The sequence below is a fragment of the Rhinolophus sinicus genome, linkage group LG06 (assembly GCF_036562045.2).
Source record: "Rhinolophus sinicus isolate RSC01 linkage group LG06, ASM3656204v1, whole genome shotgun sequence".
In the NCBI taxonomy this organism is placed as follows: Eukaryota; Metazoa; Chordata; class Mammalia; order Chiroptera; family Rhinolophidae; genus Rhinolophus; species Rhinolophus sinicus.
The window spans coordinates 20,755,432-20,781,073 of record NC_133756.1 but is presented as its reverse complement, the minus strand read 5'-3'; the positions used below and the strand labels follow the sequence as shown (position 1 = coordinate 20,781,073).

General features: G+C 35.0%; 1 protein-coding gene across 2 annotated transcripts in view; it reads left to right on the top strand.

The window, feature by feature from the left end:
• Positions 1–25,642, top strand: part of FAF1 (Fas associated factor 1) — a 391,473-nt gene that overhangs the window by 207,796 nt on the left and 158,035 nt on the right. For both annotated transcript variants that reach the window (XM_074334706.1, XM_074334705.1), the window contains one exon: positions 4,070–4,156. In XM_074334706.1, the coding sequence (XP_074190807.1) occupies positions 4,070–4,156 (87 nt within the window). The remainder of the gene's footprint in view (positions 1–4,069; positions 4,157–25,642) is intronic.

Genomic DNA, 25,642 nt, shown 5'->3' with positions numbered 1-25,642 from the left:
CTTGCTTATCTTAGATATATGTAGCTCTTCTTTCCTGTACCTAGGATTAACTCCATTATTTTCACAAAATCATAGGACTTTAGAGCTTTGAAAATTGGAAGTGATTTTGTTGTATTCTCTTCTAATATTGACTAAACTAAGGTCCAAAGAGATTCAGCCAACTTGCCCATAGTAACAACTGGGCAAAATTCGGACTAGAAATCTTGTTCTCTGCCTCACTTTGTGCCACAACACCTCAAACTTGGTGACTATTATTGGAAACTGTTTTCACTTGGATAATACCTGAATGGCGTTTAAAATTCCCTGAAATGTGTTTCAATACTTTGATCAACATTTAGCTCACAGGGAATGATTTGATTATAGCTGACAAAGTTATCTACAAGTTTTTATTTTTCAATTTGAATAGCTACAAACAACTCGTGAGGCTGTCTGAGCGTCAAAGCTTAATTTAGCAGAGTAACTTGCTAAAAATTATTTTCTAGAAATTCTGATAAAATTTAACTGAAAAATAAAAATTGTTTGAAAATTTATGGCCCTGAAAAGAAAACTGGGGGAGATGAATATATGATTTCATATTGAGCAGATCATAATAAAATTGTCATTTTCCCAGTGCTGTTTTTCTCAATGAAATTTCCATAATGAGGAAATGTGAAGTTTGAAGTGGAGATCATTGCTTAGTTTTTTTACATTAATTTTAGTATATAAATATATGTTTATTTAATGAAAAGCAAGTAATGAACAAATAAGTGCTGTATTCTGTACCATTTCAAGTTAATCTGATTTACATTTTTGCTTAATCACAAACAAATGTCTTATCTGAAACAGTGGGGAAGAAATGGAATTCTCTTTTTAGAAAATTTAGAAAACAAACTGGACAATCTATTGTCTATCTAGAACACTTGATCCAAATACAGTATAGTTTGTAACATAATTTGATGTTCAGTTGGTAATCAAAGCACTTATTAAATTTCTTCATAACTAATTGAAACATTTGCATAGTTTAGCAGCCTGAAATCTCATAGATTTAGAGCTTAATGCACAACAAGAATTGAAAAGATTATGAAGGTTCAGCATGATCTTCAGTCAATGCTGATCAAAGAAAATATGTAAGACAAAAAGGCCCTTAGGAAATGTTACCCTGTGAAGTGCCACTTGTCCTTAACTGGAATTTAACACAAATCTCTAAAGATGAAATTCCATTAGAAGTAGAGCAATAATGGCAGTTGGGTATACCAGCTACAGCACCCCAGGCTGTGTGTGTTCTTTTCTGTGTCTCTCAAGTGCTCTCAAATCTCTTAAATCCATCAGTCAATCTCTCAGTCTTTATCTCTCCTCCCATTTCCCTCCTCCCCACTCCCTCCTGCCTCTCCCTCTCTGTTCATCCTCCTCTCTTCTCCCTTTATAGTCCTTCCTCTCTTCCTCCTCTCTCTCTCTCTCTCTCTCTCTCTCTCTCTCTCTCTCTCTCTCTCCCATTCCTTCATTCCTCTCTTTTCATGCCTCACATTTGATTCACGATGCCCTTATATTCATCTGCACCATTTTATTCACAGCTGTATTTTGTCACTCAGGTTTCCTAGAATAATATTTTAAAAGAATAATTTTTACTTTTGCTTTGTGTACATTTCTTACATTTCATATTTTTTCCTCCCCTGCAGAATTATGACTTAAAATTGTAATTAAAGAAAACCATCAGTAAAGGCAATGGAATTTTTGTATCTCCATTAGTAAAACCACCACCCAGTTTGTACTTTTGCTGCCTTATCACTTGTGTTTCTTTCATATGTTAAAAATCTGCCTATAGTTACAGCATTAATAAACATGCAATTATTTTTGAAAGACTTTTTTCTTCACTTAAGTTATTGCTTAGTGATTGTGGTTTAATACAAGATTCTTTTCGTTTAATCCCAGAATCTCTATGAATTTATCTTTTCCATTGGAACAATCAAACATTAGCCTAATATGCTTTAGTTTGTACCCTCTCAGCCAAGTTGTGTCTGCATTAACCAGTTTATTCTATGACAAGTTGCTTAACAGATGTCATTCTGGGGAGAACAATGAAGCCAAATACTTGTGCAGTGGCTAACATTACTCTAACTTTGATCACTTTTGTTCAGCACATCAGTCTGGCATTGTGCTTTATACCAACATAACACTATAGCCAGAACATGCTTTTCAGGCCTAGAATAGCAAAGGAATGTTATTCAATTCAGTGCAGTTACAGATGAGTTAATGAAAAAAAAAAATACTGTTTATTTCATAATACCATATTGTTGAGTTTTGGAATTAAAGTGGAATTTAAAGAATCCCACTCCAAAGTTATTTGTTTGTATCCTCAACTCATAGTGTTTGTGTATACTATCCACTGCTGGCGTAGCCTTGCTGCAGCCTTTCCAACAGATACAAACATTTGTCCTGCTTTTTTTTTTTCTTTTAAAAAGAGCTGATGAAGCTTGGTGTATCTAGACAACATATTTGAAAAATAACTTTAAGAAAGGAATATTTTTGGCCTTGAGGCCTAAAGTCTTCTCATATTCCCCTCTTCTGTCCTGTCCCTTTCTTTTATTACTACAATGCTTTGGGTTTATGGAACACCTTTCTCCTTAAAAGCGCGGATGTTTAAGCATGACAGAATAGTCTTAGCTAGTGGAAGTGGTCAGAGGTTAGCCCACTTGCATTTGGTAAAACTGTTGTGTTGATAATGACTAACGAAAATTTCCAAACTTGATGTGACTGACCATAAACAAAATGCTGCATGGTAGACTGGCCATCGCTAAGAACCTCTGAAGAAAAGCTGTTTGTTTGAATTGAGTGAGGATCAAGCCAGGCCCCCAAGCCTCTCAGTTCTCACTTACTAAGTCTTTTTTCACAGGTGTACATTAGAGATAAAAATAGATTGAGTTCCGTGTTGTGTTTTGGTTTTTTCCTTTCCCCAGTGAACATACATCTCTGTTTCACTGGAAAGGTAACTTAGATGTGTTTATGTATAATAAACAGTAATGCGATACAAAATGCTGAAATTGGACAACATGATACTTTAGACTTTTGCATTTTAAAAACATGAATGAATACTACCTGTTTTCCATATTCAAGTCTTTTATGTAGAACATACTATATGAAACATTCAATACTAGCTTCATTTGTTACAATAGTGTAATCCCATAACTAACCTGAAGAATAAAGGCATAATCTCTCCACTTTTACAATCTGATCATTTATTTTTATATATGGAACAAAATAGAATTTTTATAACCTATTTAAAACTGAAGAAAGATATAGTACTTCTTAATTACTGGAGAACATAGAGTTTAACCTTCTAATCCTTTATTCTGATAAATTACCCCCTCTTTTTTTTTTAAGTGAATGGTATAATATTGCATGTTGAGAAAAATAGTTTTTCATCTTTAACAGTATTTAAAATAAAAAGTATTATTACTATATTTTTCTTTTCAGGAAGGGCCTAAATAGTATATTACGGATTGCTCTCAGTTAATAAATATTCTGTTGAAATAGTTTCTAATTTGAGATGATTTCAAAGAAATAACCCGTGCTGCTTTATTAGTAAGTTTTTATATCTTTGAAGTTTACATCAAACAATAAAAATAACTTCATGATTTTCCTCCTGCCCCTCCAAAAAAAAGACCACTCTTCTCTCTTCCACATAGAAACTTGAAATACATCTTTTGTTTGAATAATTGTACGTCTTGAATCATTTCAAAGTACAGATTATAAAAATATATAATTATAGTCTGTTTGAGGTATACTATGTACTTGAAGTTTCTTAGTTGGAAAAAAAAAATTGAAACCATCCAGGAATATATAAAATAATCGGTAGAGGGGGGCGTGTTTCTTGAACTATTATTTCATCTAGCCATCACTGAGAATCTGCTTTTAAATTTAGTTTAGAATTTTTTCAGTTTAAAATTTTTCTGACTTATGTTTTCCTGGTTTCAAATTCTTGTTTTGAATCTAGAAGAAAACAGAGGAAATACAGTGTACACCACATAAATTGGCAACTATCCTAAGTCATAGGGAAACCTATTTTAATTGCACTGTCTTTATCTTTTTACAGGTAAAAAGAAATGTGTATGACCTTACGAGTATCCCCGTTCGCCACCAGTTATGGGAGGGCTGGCCAACTTCTGCCACAGATGACTCAGTAAGTGACAGTTGACTAATCAGTTTTATATCTTCTTCTCTCTTTTGCCAATTATCACAATTGTCTGTGATAATAAGCAGAAACAAATGCTTTGAATGGTCCATTGAAAAAAATTTATAAATCAAATAACGTGAAAATAAGAAGAGTTGTAGGAATTTGAATTCACTTACAGAGTAGGTATCATCAGCCACGTATATCAGCATTCTGTTTATAATGCTGCAGTATTAAAATCAGGTATAAGTTTAAAGCAATGCCGTTTGATTTGACTTCAACTTTCCCTTGATAAAAAGAATATTCAGACATTGCTAATGAAATGTCCCAAACACAAAAAATATTTTTCCTGAATGACAGATATCTCAAAATCAACCTAATCATTATATATTTCATTTTAAAACTACATTTCCCATAGTAGACTAGTACTTTAAAAAAGCTAATTTTTACAGTTAATATTAATAGGACTTGATTTTTAAATATACCCATAATTTTCATAACCGTAAACAACTGAAAGAAAAGATTTAGTCTGTCATTTTTATCTGTTATTATATCTACTTATAATGATTTTCCTATGGTAAAATTTTCAACCTTTCTTATCTATTTCCTGTTTCTAAGTGATTATTCTTTTCCAAGGAAGTAAATTTTATCATCTAAGGAGGCTAACTGCAATTACATTTTGGCCACTTTTACCCGTCATCTTAGTTGTTCTAAACAGATACCCATTTTTTACTTTAAAATGTTTCAAGAATTCTGAAGTTAAGTCTAACTTTTCAAATTAATAAGGCTGAGAAATTGAGACTTGGTAAACATCTTCTAGTAATAGTACCCAAATAATGATTATAAGAATTGAAATACCTTTTTGTATTTTCTAGTAAATATTACGTTTCTATCTGGATAATAAATACTCCTCTAAGCACTGCCATCATACAGTTTTATATGAAGAAATTCTTTGTGGAAGACGGAAACATTTTTAAACAATTTGTGTATGTAGATGCTACTCGTGTCTAATTATTCTACAGTCTAAACACTGTGCCTTTGGGAAATGTTTTGTGGATCATGAAACTTTAAAATAATCAGAAGGTAGCAAAACTTTTCTGTAAAGTGAGCCCTTCCAGAAAAAAATTGTTTATGTACAGCCACTTACATTTATTTCTAAACAACTGATTTGAACAGTGATATTATAATATATCATTAAAATTATTGGCGGGTTGTCATGGCTAAGGGGGAAGCATGTGGTTGTTGGTTTTAGTTTATTTTTCTTTTCCCCAAGAGGGGAGAGAAATTTGACAGAAAATGTGATACATTTAATTTTAGAAAAATAAGATAGTATTTTCATAAATGATAGACTTTCCTGAGGAGACATGAATAAACCACAAATGTCTGTCTAATAACCCAGTACAAGAAATAATAACATTAATAGGAGAAAATCAGATCTGAGCATGTCACTTAAATTCTCTGAGCTTCAGTTACCTCTCTAATTTGCAGCATTATTATAAGGATTAGCAATAATATGTATATAGTACCTGGCGCGTAGTAGTCACTCAATAAATGAGTCAGTTTTATAATTAATATTAACATAACTCAGAACAGGATCACAGGCAAAAATTTGATTGGTTTAAGTAAGTGAAATGGTATCTGAGATTTGTTTCAAAATAACCTATGGGGCTGGCCATCTGTTAATCATTGTTGAAGCTGAGTGATGTGTATATTGGGTTTATCATATTATTCTCTCAACTTTTGTATATATTTGAAAATTTTGTATAATAAAAAGTTTAAAGCAAAAATAGTTATCTGGCTTAAGAGCAAGAACATCAGGTAATAAAGTCCACAAATGTGAGACTTCACATTTGGGTTGGAAAAGCCAACTGCTCTTGGGACTCCACACTTGTAGAAACTAGACCGAGATAGGCTTATCAGCTGCAGGTTTCAAGAGTGATAGGCAGATTTAGTGAAATAACGATAAATTCTTCTCTAGCATAGGGCTTTATACATTTTAGGTATTAAATCATTGAATTGAGTTGACACTGTCTTTTATGAAGCCCATGTTTTAATGATTGTTATAACATTTAAGTTTTTACCACGAGTTCTAGTGCAGTTTCATCACTATAGGAAAATAGGAAGCAGCTAAAACTCACCATATCCAAGATTATAATGCTACCTGGTGCTGTATCTAAATCACAGCAAACACAAGAGGTAATCTCCCTGAGAGGCTTGATTCTTTTTGCCTCATTATTCATACTTGCACCTTGTCCCAGAACCTGTGAAATGATGCCTGCCCACACCTCCCCAGAGCAAATGTTGCCACATTGGCAGGATGTTGCCTTGTGCTGCATGATTTGATACAACAAAGATGTTTAGGGCCAGGATGCTTTTAATTGGTGCCATAGCAGATCTACTAGCTCTAGTGCTTGAATTTTGGCAAAAATGGCTTATAAACTGTAGTCTTCTAAGGAGATCCTAGCCAAAGAAATGTCGTGAAACCTTTCTTTCATTAGGACTATAAAAACTCATAAAGCTGGTGCTTGTAATCTGTATTGTTGCAGGCAATGATGTTTTTATACTTATTTAAATCACTCAACTGGAGGCATCTGCTACAAAACAAGATTGTCCTCACAGCTTAGGGCATGAAATGCGTACAGCTGAGAAATGTCAGCTGTGTAAACAGCCTGAAATGTGTTACCAACAAAAATATAATTAATTTCTTTCCAAGACAGTGTGCCACATAACTTAATACTTAAAATGGTTTAATTTTCAGAGAAAGCACCTGAACATTTTCTTTCCAGTGCCAGAGTAGAGTATTGGTTATAAAGGTCATTAAAAGTGAGGTTAGTTTGCACCGTTCCTGCTCAGGTACAGTTTCTGTGGTTTTGAAATACATCATAGCTTTAGATTCAAGTGGTCTCCATGAATTTTTGGAACTATCTTAGATCAATAAAATGGATTTGGAATGATCCATTCTAAAATTAGATTGTGGCAATGGTTGCACAACTGTAAATTTACTAAAAATCATTGAATTAAACACTTTAAAATGAGTAAACTTTATGGCATATAAATTATACCTCAGTAAAGCTATTTTTTAAAGAAGTTAATGAAGAACTAGATTAAAATACTTTTTCTTTTATGCTTTTATGTTGCATGATAAATAGTTTGCCATAACACAGGCAATATTTTCTCTCAGTGTACTTCTCATTAACCTTTGACTTAGCAAACAGGACAAAGAAATCGACTTCTTCTAATTCAATTCTTGTGTAATCTTGAGTGTCTTATGAACCTGATAGACTACACAGTCTCTGACATTTTCAGCACTACTCAATGAAGTCAACAGTTGTTCAAAACATTTTGCCCCATCTCCCTTCAGAGTTAAAAATACTTTCTTTGCTTGTAGTTATTCTCTAATGGAGTACGGGATACTGTATGAATTGTCAATAACTCTTTCATTTCTTTTTGCTCTCTTTCACCAGAGAAATAGGTATCTAAAGCTTCACCAGTAGGGGAATGTTTTCATGCTGTGACAGTTCAGCTGTGAGAGCAAGGAGCTGCAAGTGGGCGAAAACTCATTTTACACTTTAATGAGGACGCTCTTGGTTTCTAGAGAGTAGAAATAATTTTAACACTGTGAATTATGTCTAGACATCTTATTATAATGCAGAAAATTTGAATATATGTAGTTTATAGAATTCCAGGTTTTAATAATGTTGGCACTAGGAGGAAAAATCCTTCAGTTTTTAAAACTTTTTTGTTGTGTGCCCTTTTTTCCTTTTGAGATTACTAATGATCCTCTGTGGTTCCATCATTGGCTAAGGAATGTTAATTCAGAATTTGAGAAATTAGAAATTTTGAATCGGAGGTCTTTAAGCATGCTGCGTTAGGAGTCAGAAAGCTACTTATGAAAAACTTTCACATTGAAAATGAGATCATTTTTAGCAGAACCATGACACTGTGGCTTTTCTATAAAATAAAAGTAAAACAAAAACCACACACACCCCACTTTCCTTTTTTTTTAAATAAAAAAGATTTTGTGAATGAGAGAATGTTATCTACTTTGACCCTTCTGATGGGGGCCATTTTTTTCAGTAACTTCTCCCCGATACATTATGTTGGGCAGGTGTCAAATTATGGACATTTCTACTGACACTGGATCCCTGCCCTCCACTTTGCAGGAACTGCTGTCCAGATACAGACTCTCACAATTGCAAATACTTACCATACTGTAGTTACCTACTATTAACTCATAAGCCTCTACTATAGTCATTCCATGCATTGCTGGCAGGTAAATATTTCTGAAGTGCAAAGTCAATCACATTCAGCCTTGCTTACTTATTTTCATAGCAGCCCAATACTTGCTGACTATGTACAGATTTTTATACTGGCATTTAAAACCCTTTACTCTTTGATCTGAAACTTCTCTTCAGGTTTATTTTCCTATACAGGCCCAAAGTAAATGCTCAATAAATATTTCTTGAATAAATGATTGAATGTAATACCATAAAAATCTCAGCTTTAGCTAAATACTCATTTTTCTGTTTCTCAAATATACTTGGTGCTCCCTCCCACTCTGTCATTTAATCATACTATTTCTTCCACCTAGAATGCCTATAACAATTATCTCCTTCCTTCAAGACCTTTCTTTAAGAAATTTTGTCTCTATCTCTCTTCCCATGCCATCTTCTTCAACCCTCTTAGAAATTAGTTTATCTTTCTATTCTTCTATTTGAATTATTTTCATTTTTCCTTATTGTTTTTTTCTTCCTTCATTTCAATTTTGCTAACAGATGGGAATGGTGAAAAATAGTTTTCCAGAGAAGGGGGCATCTGATTACATTTTAATGTGTGCATAGCAGTCCTCCCTTATCCACGAGGGATATATTCCAAGACCCCCAGTGGATGTCTGAAAGTGCAGATAGTACCAAACCCTATATGTGCTATGTTTTTTCCCACACATACTTACCTTTTCACTTAAACGAAACACTTTATGGTTTCTCTTTGGCGTATTTGAATTGCCATCATCAATACTCTGGTGCTTGGGGCCATTAAGTAAAATAAGGGTGATTTGAACACAAGCACTGCGATACCACAACAGTTGCTCTGATAACGGAAAGCTACTAAGTGACTAACAGGCAGGTAGCGTGTACAACATGGATACACTGGACAAAGGGATGATTCACATCCCAGGTGGGACTGAGAGGGACAGAGTGAAATTTCATCATGCTACTCAGAACAGCATACAATTTAAAGCTTATTTTTGTTTATTTCTGAAAAGTTTCATTTAGTATTTTCAGACCATGGTTGACCACAGGTAACTGAAACCACAGAAAGCAAAACACAGATAAAGGGGTACACTGCACTTTTGTTTCTCCTGTTCGTAAATTCTAAAAATTGGGAATAAGAACTGTTTCCTTCATCTTTGTATGCTCTGCAGGATCATAGTGTTTTTTGTTTTTTAATTTTTATTGGGGAATATTGGGGAACAGTGTGAAGTTTCCCCAGGGCCCATCAGCTCCAAGTCATTGTCTTTCCATCTAGTTGTGGAGGGCGCAGCTCAGCTCCAAGTGCAGTGCTCGTTTTCAATCTTAGTTGTAGGGGGCGCAGCCCACCATCCCATACGGGAATTGAACCAGCAACCTTGTGGTTGAGAGTTCACGCTCTAATCAACTGAGCCATCTGGCCGCCCCATGGATCATAGTGTTTCATACATTTACTCATTTGAATTTCAGAGCTCCACTAAGTTTATATCTATGACAATAAACAACTAAATAGTGAATTTGTATGATCATAGTAACTTGATACACTGTTTGAAAAATAGGTTTATTTTTCTTCTAATAAAAATCACATTATCAAAACTCAGTATTTCTTCAGTGGTAAGTAGAATAACAGATGTAAGAGGGGAAGCTACACTGAGTTGGTTTGCACCAATGTGTGTGTGTCAGAGAGAGAAAGAGAAATAAGTGAGCAGACCAATACAAGTTCATCGAATCCCAACATTGTTGTTATTTGGATAAGCTACTTAATGTATGAATTTCAGTTTCCTCGTCTGCAAAATGAGGATGATGTTAACATCCTTGAAAGTCTATTGTGAAGATTAAGTTGAATAACATAATAGGTTGAACTATATAATATTGTCATTTTTAAAGGACAAAATAATTGAATATTAACAATTTCATATGGTTTTACCTAATATGTAAAGTACATAATATAATGCAGGGTTTGGCAGTTATGACTGTCAGCCCAAATCCCACTCGCCATCTGTTTTTGTAAATAATATTTTATTGGCACATAGGCACACCCATTTGTTTATGTATTGTATATAGCTGCTTTTACACTATAACCAACAGTAGGGATGTTTAATTGCAACAAAACCACGTGGTCCATAGAGACTAAAATATCTACTATTTGGTCCTTTACAGAAAAAGTTTGCCAGTGCCTGGTGTACTGTCTGGCATTTAGTAGGTATTCAACAAACATTGGCTCCTTTTCCCTTGAGTAAGCATTTCTTTATATCGCGTACACATGCAGAATCAGAAGCATTCTTTGAGTAACTTCAGGGTCATCTTATGCTATTTAAATTACTTTGTTAGCCTGTCCTAGGTCAGACAGATTTAGGCATTCTTTGCACATTTTCACTGGCTTTTTCTTTATTTGGCAAGGTCCTGGATAATGTTGCTTCTGGTGGTAGTGAGACTCAGTAGCTTTAGAGGGTTCGTTGCCCTTGTCAACATATAGAGTCTTTTACAAATAACACAGGCAAAGACTAAACAGACTGAAAGAACAGCCTTGAAAGCAGTAGAAGAAAGTTTGAGTTTAAAAGGAATGAAAAGTTGTGAAATGGACTATACCATTAACAGAGAGTGAAAAGTTCAGGAAGGTGGATGCAGCACTCAAGGGGCATATTTACTCCATCAGTGTGAGGGAGAATGCATGGAAGGGAGATAGCCTCCACAGGAAATTTACGTGCACTAAGATGTGGTGCTGCGAATCTTGCTTTCGGTATGTTAAAACCTCAAACCTGCAGACTGCTGCTTATGCCCATGATGGGGTAACTGCAATGGGCATTTCATTCCCTCTATAAACAACTAGAAGGCTGAATAAAATATGGGAACAACTGTTTTCAGATGTTAGATAACAGGTAGTATAGGACTCTGAAGAAAGAAACAGATGAGCTCTGTTGTAGTCTTACCTTCTGTCTGGTGGCAATTTCTAGATCCCAGAAAAGAGAGAAGAAACCAAAACGGAACCTGCTGATTTTATTGAGTTTGAAGAGACAGAGACTGAAGTTTATGGCAATCAAGGCACCTAAACTTTTCAAGGCAGAGTAGTAGCAGAGAAAAAGCTCTAGAAAACTAGATACGGCTGCCCTGGTCTTTAGCTGAATACCAATCTGTGCATGCATAGGGTGGAATTCCAGGAGGCTGGGCAACAAACAACCGCCAAGAAAAAGAACAATTAACTGGGAGCTGTAAGGCAAACAATTCTCAGAGCTCACACAGAACTGGGAGTAGTTTGAGTTCTCACTGGGCATAGTAGAGACACCTCAGTGAATACATGGGGCACTCAGGAGATAACCCCCAGAAGAATCATACCTTAGTGCAGTAGGTAAACTAGCCCTAGAGTGAAAGCTACTCTAGTACTACCCTTTTATAAGTTTAAAAACAACTTTGAAAAGGAAAAAGCTGGTTAACAGGTAACTGCCTATTAGAACAGAGTCCGGCTCCCAATGAAAAGTTACTATTCATATGACCCAGTAACAAATTTAACACCAGAAAGCTAATAACCAGAAGAGAAATCACTTCAAAAGAAATAGACATAGATGTGACTTGGATAATGAAATGAGCAGATAGAGGCTTCAGCTATTATAAACATTATGGATATGCTCAAAGTTTAAAGGAAAACATGAACTTGATAAAGAGAGAGTAAATATATGAAATAGAATAACACATTCTACAGATAAACTATACGATATCTGAAATGAAAATTTTTCTGGATGGACTTAACAGAAGATTAGAAACAGCCAAAGAAAAGACCAGTGAACAGCAATAGAAATGATCTAAACTGAAGCACTGAGAGGAAAAAAGTCAAGAGTAAATGTACAAAGTATCAGTGACTTCTGGGACAAAATCAAGCAGTCTAATATACATGTAATTGGAGTCCTAGAAGGGGAGAAAAGATGAGGGGCGGGAGGAGGAGGTCAAAAACAAAAAATTTTTTGAAGAAATAATTTCTGAAATATTTCCATATTTGATGAAAACTATAAAACTTACAGATTCAGGAAGCTCAATGAACCTCACGAATGGTAAACACAAAGAATTCTCCACTGAGTATCATAATCAAATTGCTGAAAACACATGATTAAGAGAAAAATTAGAAAGCAGACAAAGTAGAAAAATACAGACGCTTTAGTGTCCTCATCAGAAACAATGCAAGCCGAAAAACAGTAGAATGACATTTTTAAAATGCTGAAAGTTTTGCTTTTAAAAAAAGACAACTTAGATTTTCATATCAGGTGAAAATAATCTTTCAAAACCGAAGGCAAAAACAGACTTTTTCATACAAACAAAAACAGAGAATTTGATGCTAACAAACCTGCACTACAAGAAATATTAAAGGAAGTTCTTTATGCATGAAGAAAACGATAGCAAAGTAAACTTGAATCTATACAGAAGAATGAAATAGAGTTAATAATGGTAAAAATCGGTTAAATGTAAGACATTTTTCTTATGTTTTTAATTTATTTAAAAGATAACTGTTTAAAGAAAAATAATAAGTAATGTGGAGTTTTGAACATATGTAGAAGTAAAATATATGACAACAGCACAAAAGGCAGTGAAATTATACTGTTGTAGGGTTCCTACATTATACATGAAGTGTTATAATACGCATGTGCATTGAACGTAGTTAGTTGTATCAAAGATGCATATTGTAAACCTTAAAGCAACTACTAAAAAAGCCCCACAAAACTGTATAGCTAATAAGGCATTAAAAGAGGTGGAATAGTTAAAAAATAATAAAAAGTAAGGCAAAAAAAGGAACAAAGGAAAGATGTAATACATACAAAACAAATAGCAAAGTGGTGGATTTAAATCCAACCATATTGATAATTATGGTAAATATAAATAGTCTACACATTAAAGGACAGAGATTGTCAAAATGAATTTTAAAAAGCAAGACTCAACTATATGCTGCCTACAAGAAACATACTTTAAATCTGACAATAATGAGGTACCCATAAATGAGCAGAAAAATATTTACCAGGCAAACTAAATATAAGAAAGCTGTAAGGACTGGATTAACATCAGACAAGCTACAGAAAAGGAATGTCACTAAGACTAAAGAGAGGCATTTCAGTGATTTAAAGAACAACTCATGAAGAAGACATAACAATCTTAAATGTGTATGCTCTTAATAATAGTTTCAAAATATGTGAACTAAAAACTGACAGAACCAAAAGAGTAGACAAGAAAATGACAGATAAGAATGTAGGAGCAACACTCTTATTAACCAACTTGACCAGATACTTTACAGATACTTCACTTAACAGTAGCAGAATACAAGTTCTTTTCAAGCTTGCATGGTTCACTTCACCAAGATAGATCATAACCTGGACCACATAAATAAAGTCTCAGTAAATTTTAGAGGATTTTAATGAAGAGTATTATCTCTGACCAAAACAAAGTTAAATTACATATTTTGTAATTGATGTAATTTGTAATTTACATAAATTGTCTTTATTCTTATACAAAATGTTTAATAGTTTTGTGGTATATCCACTATAGTCAACAAGAAAGCTACTAAAAGTTCAATTAACGTGGTCACAAGCTACAAGATTAATATTTTTTTAAAAAGCATTAACTATATAGCACCAAATAATATTTGAAAGTGGAATTTTTGAAAAAAAATGTACCATTCATGATTCCATCCAAAAACATGAAATATTTAAGGATAAATCTAACAAAATATGTGTTAGAAACTATATGAAAACTGCATTGAAAACTATAAATTATTGCTGAAAGGAATAAAGTCCTTAAAAATGAGAGCTATATCATGGTCATAGATTGGAACATTCAATATTTTAAGGTGATGGTTCTCCTCACATTAATCTATGGATTCACTGCCGTCCCAATAAAAAATCAGTGTCCTATTATGGTAGAAATTGACAAGTTAGTTCTAAAATTTGTATGGAAATGTGTAAGACCTGGAATTTCCATAACAATTTTGAAAAAGAAAAAAGTTGGTAGATTTATACTGCCTGGTTTCAAAAAATAATACAGTATTCAAGACAATATGGTTATTTTTATAAAAATAGACATATAGGGTAATGAACATAATAGAGCATTCAGAAATAGATCTATGTTTGTTTTCAAGTGATTTTGTACAGTGATACCAAAGTAATGTAATGGAGAAAGGATGATCTTTTTTAAACAAATGGTGATGGAGCAACTGGGTATCAATAAGGACAGTTTCAACCTTTACCTTGTACCATGCACAAAAATTATCTCAAAATGGATCATAGACCTAAATGTAAATGCTACACGTGTAAAACTCTTAGAAGAAAATCTTCTAAGACCTTGGGATAGGAAAAATTTTCTTAGCAAGGACACTAAAAGCCCTCACCATTAAAGAAAAAAACTGATAACTTGGACTTCATCACAATTTGCGACTTTTGCTCTTCAGAAGATACCATTTAGAAAAGGAGGGGGCAAGCCCAAGAAAGTATTTGCAAAACATATATTTGGCAAAGGGCCTGTATCCAGATTATAGAAAGAAGCTTTACAACGAAATAATAACACAAGGGAATTTGGGGAGGTGATAGAAATGTTCGATATTTTGATTGGGGTGTTGGTGGTTACAAGAGTGTATGTGTTATATATATGTCAAAACTTTTTGAACAAGTATACTTAAAATGGGTGGATTTTATTACAGATAACTGAACCTCAATAAATTTTAACAAGTGGTTTAGGATGGATATCTTGATCTGCAACCATAACTGAGAAGGTGAAATGCAGAACCAGTATTCAATTCCAAATTTTTCCCCTCCCTGATGCCAATGTTCTTTCTCTTGTGTTCTATTTCTTATGTGCCCCATGTTTCTCAAAATAGTTCCAATATTAAAATATCCAGTCTAATTTTATTCCAGAATTGCGCTCATTCTGGTTTGAAGCTTTACAAGTATTCAATAAAAGACAGAAACAGAGAAGCAAAATCTACCTTCATTTTCTTTTAGTGGGTTAGCACTTACTGTCTTTGAATATAAGTGAATTTAAAATTTTCACTCTAGCACTTTGGTTTGGGGGTGCCAGAAAAATGTTTACACATTTTAAGAGATGTTATCTATGTGTTACTTTTCAAAATTGAATTGAATTACGGTAGCAATGTGTAGTATGACGTTCGCTCAAAAGATGGCGTTAATCAAATGAATGCTAGCATCACCATGCAACACGCAGGACAGTCAAAGAAAATGGTGGAAGCACAGTTGTCATTCGAGGAGCACAAGACCATTTTGAAGTGGTATTTGAAATTCGAGAGCATTGTGGAAGTACAACGACAATGGAGGCGTGAGTGTGTAACAGCACCTCCAACACACCTAACAATTGCACACATTTGTGATAAATCTGAGACGCATGGTACTGTGTGTGATGTGCACAAGATTCCGGAGGCTTCACCCAGCAACAAGTCCTGCTTCTTCTGCTGTGATGTTGGAACAGTTTATACGCTCGCCACAGAAGTCTACCAAACAATGTTCACTGTAATCAGAAGTGTCTAGACGCTGATGGCAACCACTTTGAGGACCTCTTGTAATTGCAGAAGTCAAACGTGACTTGTATTCATCTTTTGTTATCGGTAAAAATTGAGTATTACAATTTTAATACAGTTTTTTCCTTTCTTAAAATGTGTATACATTTTTTTGGCACGCTCTGTATGTGTGTTCTTGAATAGTAGCCATATTCATGTTGCAGGGAATGAGCAGCAGCACTCACTATTTTTGGTTAAGTGACCCACAGTTACTTAACACAGTGCTAGGTGAGTATATAAAGGCACATTTGTTTAGTGATTTGTAGTTTACAAAGCGTATTTCATATACACGATCTCATGTGAGCCACGTAGTAGATTTTAAGTAAGTAATTTTTGACAGAAGTAGTATAAAGTGGAGTACAGTGAACTATGAAATTTTCCTGAGGGTTACTTCAAACCACCTTTTCCTTCTAGCTAGCTCTTAGGAAGAGTATTTGTGTAACTTATTTATTTACATATACACCTCTGTGAGACTATGAACTCCTTGAGGGCAGAAAGTAGGTCTTGTTCATCTTTGTGTCTCAAGTGCCTAGCATAGCCCTTGGCACAAAATAAACACTCAGTAAATGTTTCTTCTGTTTATATCAAATGTAACACTAAAAGTTCAAGTGATTGGCTTTAAAATGCAATAAATACTAGCCCAGTACTCTAATGCATATTACTGCTTTCCTCAGAGGCTCCCTTGCTCATTTACAAGAATCCAAGCTCTTCTTCTGTTACTGAGAAAGGTCTTATTGGAACTCTTGTACCTGACTCTATTCTATAACTGAGAAATAGAAGGTGGTTTATAATACGTATGTGTGCTATTTAATCTCTGGCATTTGTGTTTGCAAGTTGACGTGCTGTCTATTGCATTTGAACAGCTGTAACATATGTGATAAGATTTCTTTGTAACTCATTTTCTTGAGCAGTGGAAATATGAATCTGAAGAGTAGTGTTCCTAGCTTAAGTTGCGCTTTTAGACCCGTGGCTTTTAGATTGTAATCCATTGCCTATAATTCTCTATTTGTGAAAGGCAGTGAAGGTAGCATTGTAGCCTGTTTTGGAGCTAACAAAGATGCCATGCCATTTTTTGATGTGCAAAAAAAAGGCTGGGTGATGTTTGCAACTGCGTCTAGTTGGCAAAATTTTTATAAATTTTGTAACCCAAAGAGAAAGCTTAAAGTGAAAATGTATGCAAGATAAGCCTTTTGAGCTCAAGGTGACTTAATCAATAGTCAAATCAATTGCTGCCCCAAATCATGACAGTGTTTAATATTCTACATGTAGAATATATAAGGGCTTTTTGATAAACATCTACAAGATATTGTTGGTACTGATTGTTCCCACAGCCAATGAAAGTCTTTTTGTTCTTTTATTGTATGTTTGTTGACAGTTGTGATCAACATGGAATAAACTGCTTTACATTTTATTACTTTCAAAGTACAAATTTGAGTGCTGTGGATTCAGATGTATAAAAGAGATAAAATTACAGACAGCTTTGAGTGGCAGTTACATATCAAACCTCATGGGGGTTTGACAGGCAACGAATATCGTTATTAGACGCTTTTTCTATAATTGCTGACATTTATCCAGTGTTTCACAGTATTTGCTAATGTATTAATGCAGTCAATCTCTGAGAGGCTGCACATGCCTTTTTAGCCCTGGCTTTTATGGGATTCTGAAATTCATAGACCCACAGATACTTATTCCCTGCTGGTTGCCGTAGTGACAGAGCTCAGAGATAAGCCAAGACAGAGCCCTTTTGTGATTGCTTTTCAGGTGACATTCAGCGGCAGCTTGAGTAGAGTGTCCTTTTATAGTTCCTGTAATTCAGAAAATGATAACAGCTTTTTGCTGCTTAGAAGAGAAGTCTGTGGACTGCTCCCAGTGGGATTTCAGTTTGCTGTGCCACTTCATACCAACACCAGCCTGATAAAGTTCTTATTATTGTGGAGATTTCAAAGTGCAAGGGGACTGAATTAATTATGACAGGTTAGAAAATACAGGACTGGTACTACAAATAAAACTTTAAAGAACCAATAGGTGTTCTCCAACCATATGTAGCAAATTAATTTGGACATTTTAAGCTATCCGTGATGATATACTTAGGCACTTCCTTACTAAGTATAAATAAATGTACCTGAGTTCTGAATTGATGGTGAGCCATGCTATAATAGCTGTTTCATCCCAAAGTTTAGAAGTTACGTTTCATTTCTGTGTATCGTCTTCTCATTTGAAACTATTCAACATCTTATTGTTTAGAGGCAAATAGCTTTATTTGGATACTTTCTAATGGATATATATATATATATATATATATATATATATATATTCTCAGCAGTAGACTAATTAAATGAATGTTCTATAGAAAGTAGCACCTTATATAAAGTGCTTCACATTCAGAAGGAAATACTTATGATGGTAGAGTATGGATGGGGGTAGGGGCGAGGGCAGTTCAAGAGATAACTGGAGAAAATAGAATCTTACCGGAAAGAATATAGACATCCTAAGAAGCCATGTTTTTCCCCTAGACTCTTATAGCTGGGAAGGTTAACAGTCTTAATTCCGGAAGAACTCCATTAAGAATGGAGTATAGGAAACATTGAGAGCCAGAAACCACTGTCTGTGTACTTGATAGTTATTGAAAAGAAGCAAAAAGAAGAACACCAAAAAGAAGCAGGAATGCTAACCCAAATTAAACCATGCAAATATGAAGCGAGGTATGAAGTACTTAAATATCTTACCCCGAAAATTTAAATGTAATTCACAATTAAACAGGAAGCAAATAGAATGAGCTGAATAGAGAAGTAACTTGAGAATCTGAAAAGATGGAAAATTTCTAAATTGCTGGTGAACTGAACTAGATGAACAAGCATATGTTAGTGTATGAATGAGGGCTCAGAAGAGAAATTTGGCTTAAAAAATCAAATTAGTTATCTTGGATTAGGTGTACAATTGAAAAGCTGCAGATCTGATTTGTGTTACTTGTTTCTAACCTTTTAGTCTCATTTAGAGCAGATGTAAACTCAACTCTCATAAAATTCAAATATTTGTAATTCAGACAAAAAAGGGTAAACTTCAGACTAGTGACAAACAAATATGACATTTCTAAATGATATTTACTAGACCTTTATTAACACTGTGTTATCCCATGTTCATTGCATTCCTTCTTATGGTTAACTTAATCATTAATCATTTGCTTTGATATACTAAATAAGAGAAAAAGCAAGAGAAGATAAATTTGTAAGAGTTATATTGTTGTATGATATGTTTTTCTGTGCTGTGGTTTTCCACTTAGGGATCTTTCTCAAAATTTAGTCATCCACTGAGAAGGTCACACGTAAGACCATATTATTTTCACAGTGTTTGAAAACTGATAAATGTCAGTTTATAATTGTTACTAAAACAAAACACAGAACAAGAAAGCAAATAAAAAAATAAAACCTATAGGATAGAGGAAAGGGGCATGTTGTCTCTTAAAAAATGTAGACTCCACGTTAAGAAATGGTTATTATATTCAGGGAATTGGTTCTTTTTACTAACACAACAACTTACTCCATGAATTCAGAAACTCAGAAATTTCATTATAGTTCTTGCCTGTATATTTATATTTTCATATTATTGTAAAGTCAAAAATAATTTAATGAAAATTAGTCCTTTATAGTGTGACATCACAAGTTTTGTAGTGAGCACTAAAATTACTTTCAGAAATTAAATTTTAGTTATTTTAATATGAAATCTATTACAACTAAATATGGAATACCTTTGTGACTTGACCCCTAGGAAGTAAAAAAGAGTCTAGTTGAAATTTAACCATTTCTCTTGACTTCTATAATTACTATTTATGTTGTTATAAATATAATAGCAAAAACAGGAACAATATCCACTTATCCTAGTTTGTTCTAGGCACTTTGCTGGGCCTTTATATTTTTTTATTCCTAATCTTCCCATTAGTCAGTCCTGAAGGGTAGAGGTTATTATCCCCATATTTACACATGAAGGAACTGAGACTGACAGTGGTTTAGTATCTTGTCCAACAACACACAGATAGGAAGCAATGGAACGGGGATCCTGGTCCAGGTTTCACTCTAAAGGCCACCTCTTTCCTCTGTACCATAGTGATTTCCTTATAAACTTTAAAACCAAATTCTTATTTTTCTTTCTCTAACATAGTTCCCAAACTTTACTTATTATGAACATTCAAGCATTTTCCTTAAAGGATGTCTTATCTCCATAAGATTGGTCTCTTTGCCTTAAGCTCATTTTAGACCTGTCTTTCTGGGAATAATGACAACACTAGATAGCACTTAAAAATACTTATTACATATGTCTTAGTAATATACATATAATAATACAACTCAATCTAGACAACCTCATGAGGTAAAAATTATTGTTTGCCCCATTTTACACATGAGCAAACTGAGGCGTATTCATATGACCTCATAATTAATCAGCGGAAATGGTATTTGAACCAAAGTAAAATAGAGTTCATGGCCTTGCCACACCGTGTGTCTCTCATAATAGCAGAGAAAGATCTATGATAGTATGTCTGTGAAAGCCTATCTATCCATCAACGATGTTCTTCACCGTGCTGTAGTGTTTACTGTGGAGCAACTCAAGGATGAGCGTGCCACATTCCTTGTGCCATAATTCCACTTTCATGGAATGTGAGATGGACATGGAAACTAGATCTTTCTATAATTCACTCTGAAGTGTGACCACTCTGTGTACCATATCTGCCTATTCTCGGTTTCTTTGTTTCACTGGTCTAGAGATCATTGGCAATTTTGATTACTCATAAGCTTTTAACATACAAAAAAGGAGAACGTATCAGCATTCTAGCCTTTTTCATCTTTAAAGCAATATTAGCTGACGGTTTATTAATTGATCCATAAAACTGCAGAAATGATACCGTTTCCCCGAAAATAAGACCTAGCCAGACAATCAGCTCTGATGTGTCTTTTGGAGCAAAAATTAATATAAGACCCAGTATTATATTATATTATACCCTGTCTTATATTATAGTAAAATAAGACCAGGTCTTATATTTTTACTCCAATAGACGCATTAGAACTAATTGTCTGGCTAGGTCTTATTTTCGGGGAAACACAGTATTAAGTGTTATTCTCATTTTAAACTATGGAAGATACTATGGCTAGTTATTATTTAAGAACTTATCCAAGGCCACAGAGATAGGAGTAAAACTTGGAAGCTCCTTTACACTGAGCGTTTACAATATTGCTACTAGCCCAATCCCACAGTTTTAAACCAGATTGTATGTAGGAAAAGATCACTGGATTTGGGAGTCAGAAAACCTTGTTTCTAGTCTAAGCTGAGTAAGATCATCCCTTTACCTGTGCTCTGTACTCCATCCCCTTCTGCATTCTCAGAACTGTACATTTTCAATAATCTCTTCTTTAGTAATTTTGCTAATCTCATTGTATTGGGTATTCTATCCACATTTAAACATGGAAAGCCACTCATCTTAAAAGAAACACATATACATACCATAAAAACAAAGACAAAAAATCCTCCCTGACTTTTAGCTACTATTTTTTTCCTCCTCCTTTCAGCCAAAATTCCAAAAGGGTTACCTATAGTTACCATCTCTATATTTTCTCTTCCACTAGTTCCTCAATTTACACCTCTCTGGCCTTCCACCCAATCAAAATAGCTTTTCTTCAGGTACCAGTGACTGCCATGTTACTAAACCAAGTAGACTTTTCAGTCTTCATTATATTTGACTGCTTAGCATTTAAAGAAACCAACTTTTTATTGAAAAGTATACAAATCCTAAATGTACAGCTTGATGAATTCTCATAAATACCCTCATATAAATAGCATCCCGATAAAGAAAGAAAACATTTCGAGAATCTCAGAAGCCCCTCATGTTCATAGATTAGATAAATCCATAGATTAGTTTTACCATATATAAATGGAATCCTATGGTATGTACTATTTGTGTAGCTCCCTCCTTCCTCCCCTCCTTCCTTCCCTCCTTTTCAGCCTTATGTTTATGAGATTAATCCATATTCTTATATATAGTTATAGTTCATTCATTCTTGTTGCTCTATGATATTCTATTAAATCGATATTTCACATTATTCATCTTTTCTACTGTTGATGGGGCAGGCATGGGGTAGTTACCACCACTGGATTATTTTAAATACTTCTCAGCAGCATTTAACCCTGTTGAAAACTCTGTCTTGAATTGATCTCTCCTTGGCTTCCAGGATACCACACACTCTTGGTTTTTCCCCTGCCTCTGTGGCGCTCCTTTTTCTGTCTCCTTTGGAGGCTTATCCTTCTCTATCCAGTCATTAAGTACTGGAGTTTCTTGGGGCTCAGTTCCATGTACTCATTTTATCTCTTCGTATGTTCTCCTTAGGCATTCTCATCACACCTATAGCTTAAGTTATCACCACCGTGATGGTGATTAACAAATTTGTATTTCTAGCCCAGTCTCCTATGGCAGTTCCAGAAGAGCCCTCTTATCCTCACCACTTAGAGGTCCCAAAGGATCTTATAGTCAACATATCCAAAATTGAATTCATGTTCTTCCCTGGCCATACCTGGTCCCCTTCTAAAGTTCCCTAATTCCATGAATGGCATCACCATTCATCCAGTTCTGCAAGCCAAATAACTCTTGATACTGCCCTCCCTTGCCGACCTATCCATATGAGCAATTCCTGTCAATTTTAGCTCCTGTGTATCTCTCTCATTCATTCACTTCTATCCATTTTCACTGCCACCATCCTAATTTAAGCTACTAACTTCTTGAATCTTGATCATTGCAAAAGCTTGCAAATTGTGCTCCCATATCCACTCATTTCCCTTCAGTACACTCTCCATGTTACATCAGAATACTCCTCTTTTTAAAAGTGTAAAATCTATTCAACTCATCTCCCTATTTAAATCTTACCAAATGAAGACCAAAATCCTTACTATAACTCACCAGGCAATATGTAGTCTGATTCCTGCTTACTTCTTTAGTGTTGTCTTACACTATGCTGCCTTTTGTTCTCTCGCTACGCTGGTCTTCTGTCGGTTCTTCTAAAGTCCAATCACTGGGCTTTTGCAAATGCTGTTCTCTCGACCTAGAACAGTAATCCTCGCCCTCACCCCGATCTCTCCTGTATAATTCTTGCTCATTCTTCCAACTAAACCTTTTTTCATACAAGCCGTTCTTTCATTGCATTTACCACAGTTGTGATTTTATAGTTTATGTAAGTGATTATTTCTCACTTTAAGCTGTAAGTTCCACAAGGACAGATGTCTGTTTTTGTTTGCCATTGCATACCTTATACTTTCTGATAGTAGGTGCTCAGTAAATATTGGTTAAATGAATAGACCTTTCTGAGCTTCAGTTTCTAATTCTTATAATTATCCAACATTATTTTAACGTTCAAATAAGATATGTGAAAATGCGCCTTAAAATATAAAAATCTAAGGAAATGTAAGGAATTCGTATCATTATACCCAAGCAGATAGTTTATTGCTACTGAAGCTTATAATTATTAAATTTTGCTGTGATATTGAAATTATGCAAACAAATGGTGAGAATGATTGTGATTTTAGTTCTTATGGTTTGGGTGTGTTGATCTGTCTCCCTTGTCATTCTCCCATTCCTGCCATAGTTCAGGCTGTCATCATTCTCTCCTGGCGTCCTCTCTTACTTCCCCCAGTTAATCCTTCTGCAGTTAGCTTGGTTAAATGCATTTGCATCATGTTACTCCTTTGCTTCAGATCTCCCCGTGGTTTTGCATTGCCTTCAGGATAATGTCTAAGCTCATTAATGGGACATATATGACTCTTTATGATCTGACCTATGTTTCCCCTTCTACCTGTGTCCTTCACCATTTTGCACCTTACCTGTCCTCCAATACTAAACTACTTGTTCCTTAGATGTGTTACGTTCTTTCATGCCGTTTTGCCTTTGCTTATATCATTTCCTTCTCTTCTAAGGTGCTTGCACTCCTCCTGGCCTTCTCCTTAATCAAATTATCCTTTTAAGATTCTGCTGGCACTCCTTTGTGACATTTTCCCTTGAAGTCTTCAGGCCAAGTTAGACATTTCCTCCCAAAGCACTTATTAGGGGACTTAACACATTGGTAAAATTAGTTATTTACACTTACGTACAAATACATTTCACGACCTGTTTGTGAACCCTTCAAAGGCAGGGGTACTGTTCTTTTTCTGTCTATATCCATAGGCATATTATCAGGTAGCTGATATTTATTGACAGAGTGATTAGAGGAGAAGTGAGGAATTCTCAGATTTTAAAGTATGAAAAGACATCTGAGGTCAAATTCATGTTGTGTAGTGAATTCCTTCTGTTACTGTTGTTAAGACAGGTCAGCTGCAGGTTCCTGCTGCTGTATAGAGGAAAACTTGTAATGCACTTGACTTTAGCTAGTTTGGCTTCCTGTTGTGTCATCAATATCAGCTTAACAGTCACATGTTTTTATTGTATATACTATAGTTTACTATGTAGCACTTGAGTTTTACTACTTTGAGGTCTTATAAGGCAACCCACGTGAAAACGTATGAAAAGTTAAAGATACGATAGTGCTGATGTTGCAGAGTGTGTAGGATGAGCCTAGTAAGTGTTGAAGGAATAAAACTGTTCACCTGCTTTTCAATTTTAAAGTCATTTCATATGGAATAATTCATTTTTTCCATAATCTTTTTCATCAGACACGAAGTTATTTTCGCTTACAAATAAAGAATCTGAGGTTCAGAGAGGTAAATGGCTTTGGCAAGAGCACTCGGAAGTTGTGGAATCTGGACTGGATCCCCATTCTTCTGACTTGTCTACCTGAATGCCTCCGGAACCAACCACATGGCCTTTCTGGTTGGCTGCTCTAACACAATGCCACTTGTGCTTTGACGTGGGAGAAATTTTTTAACCTGAGCCAAGGTTTCTGAAAATTTCTTAACTGCAGTCAAAGTAGAACACCGTCCCTCATATGCCACAGTTAAAATGAATGAATATAAACTAGCAAAGTCTTCAAGTGTTCCTTACTCGGTGTGGACTAAAGTGGGGTGCATCTATTGAGCTAGTTGATTCTTAGGCTCTGAGGAGATGAAGCTCAGTACAGGTAAGATTCAGTATCATTGGGAGATGGTGAGAGCAGCAAGGTCATGGTGTAGGAGAAGGTATTAATGAGCCTAGCGTGTGGAGACTAGGGTACAGTATGGAGTTACCAAGTCTCATACCAAAGATGATGAGGGAAAGAACCAGGTCCTAGAAGGGGATTTGGCGAACAAGGATGGAGTCTAGAAGAAACTCCAGGCTACCTCCCAGTTGTGCCCAATGTGACTACCAGTGCTCCCAGATGTACACAGCTATACTATCAAAGATTCCCCAGGGAAGCCAGATTTTCCTCTTCTCACAATATTCCCAAGGAAATCCCACAGTTGTAGAGAGCTGATCACTACTGCTTGCCCCTTAGCAGCTTGTATGTGTCCAAAATGGCAGCCAACTGCTTCTTAAGCCCCGAGGAACAAACCTTGGTGAATACCTCTTAAGTTGGCAAAGCCAAAAGGATGCTTTCATTATCCTCCTTTCCCAGCAGACTGCATCTAAGACTGCTATAGCTTGGTATTTTTTTTCTCCCAGGCTATAGCTGAGTAAAGGTTTTAGTGTGAGGAAATTGGAGAAGGTCAAGTTTGAGTATGTTATTTTGGTCCTGTCAAATAGGTTTGAATGTCATTTTAGCTGGG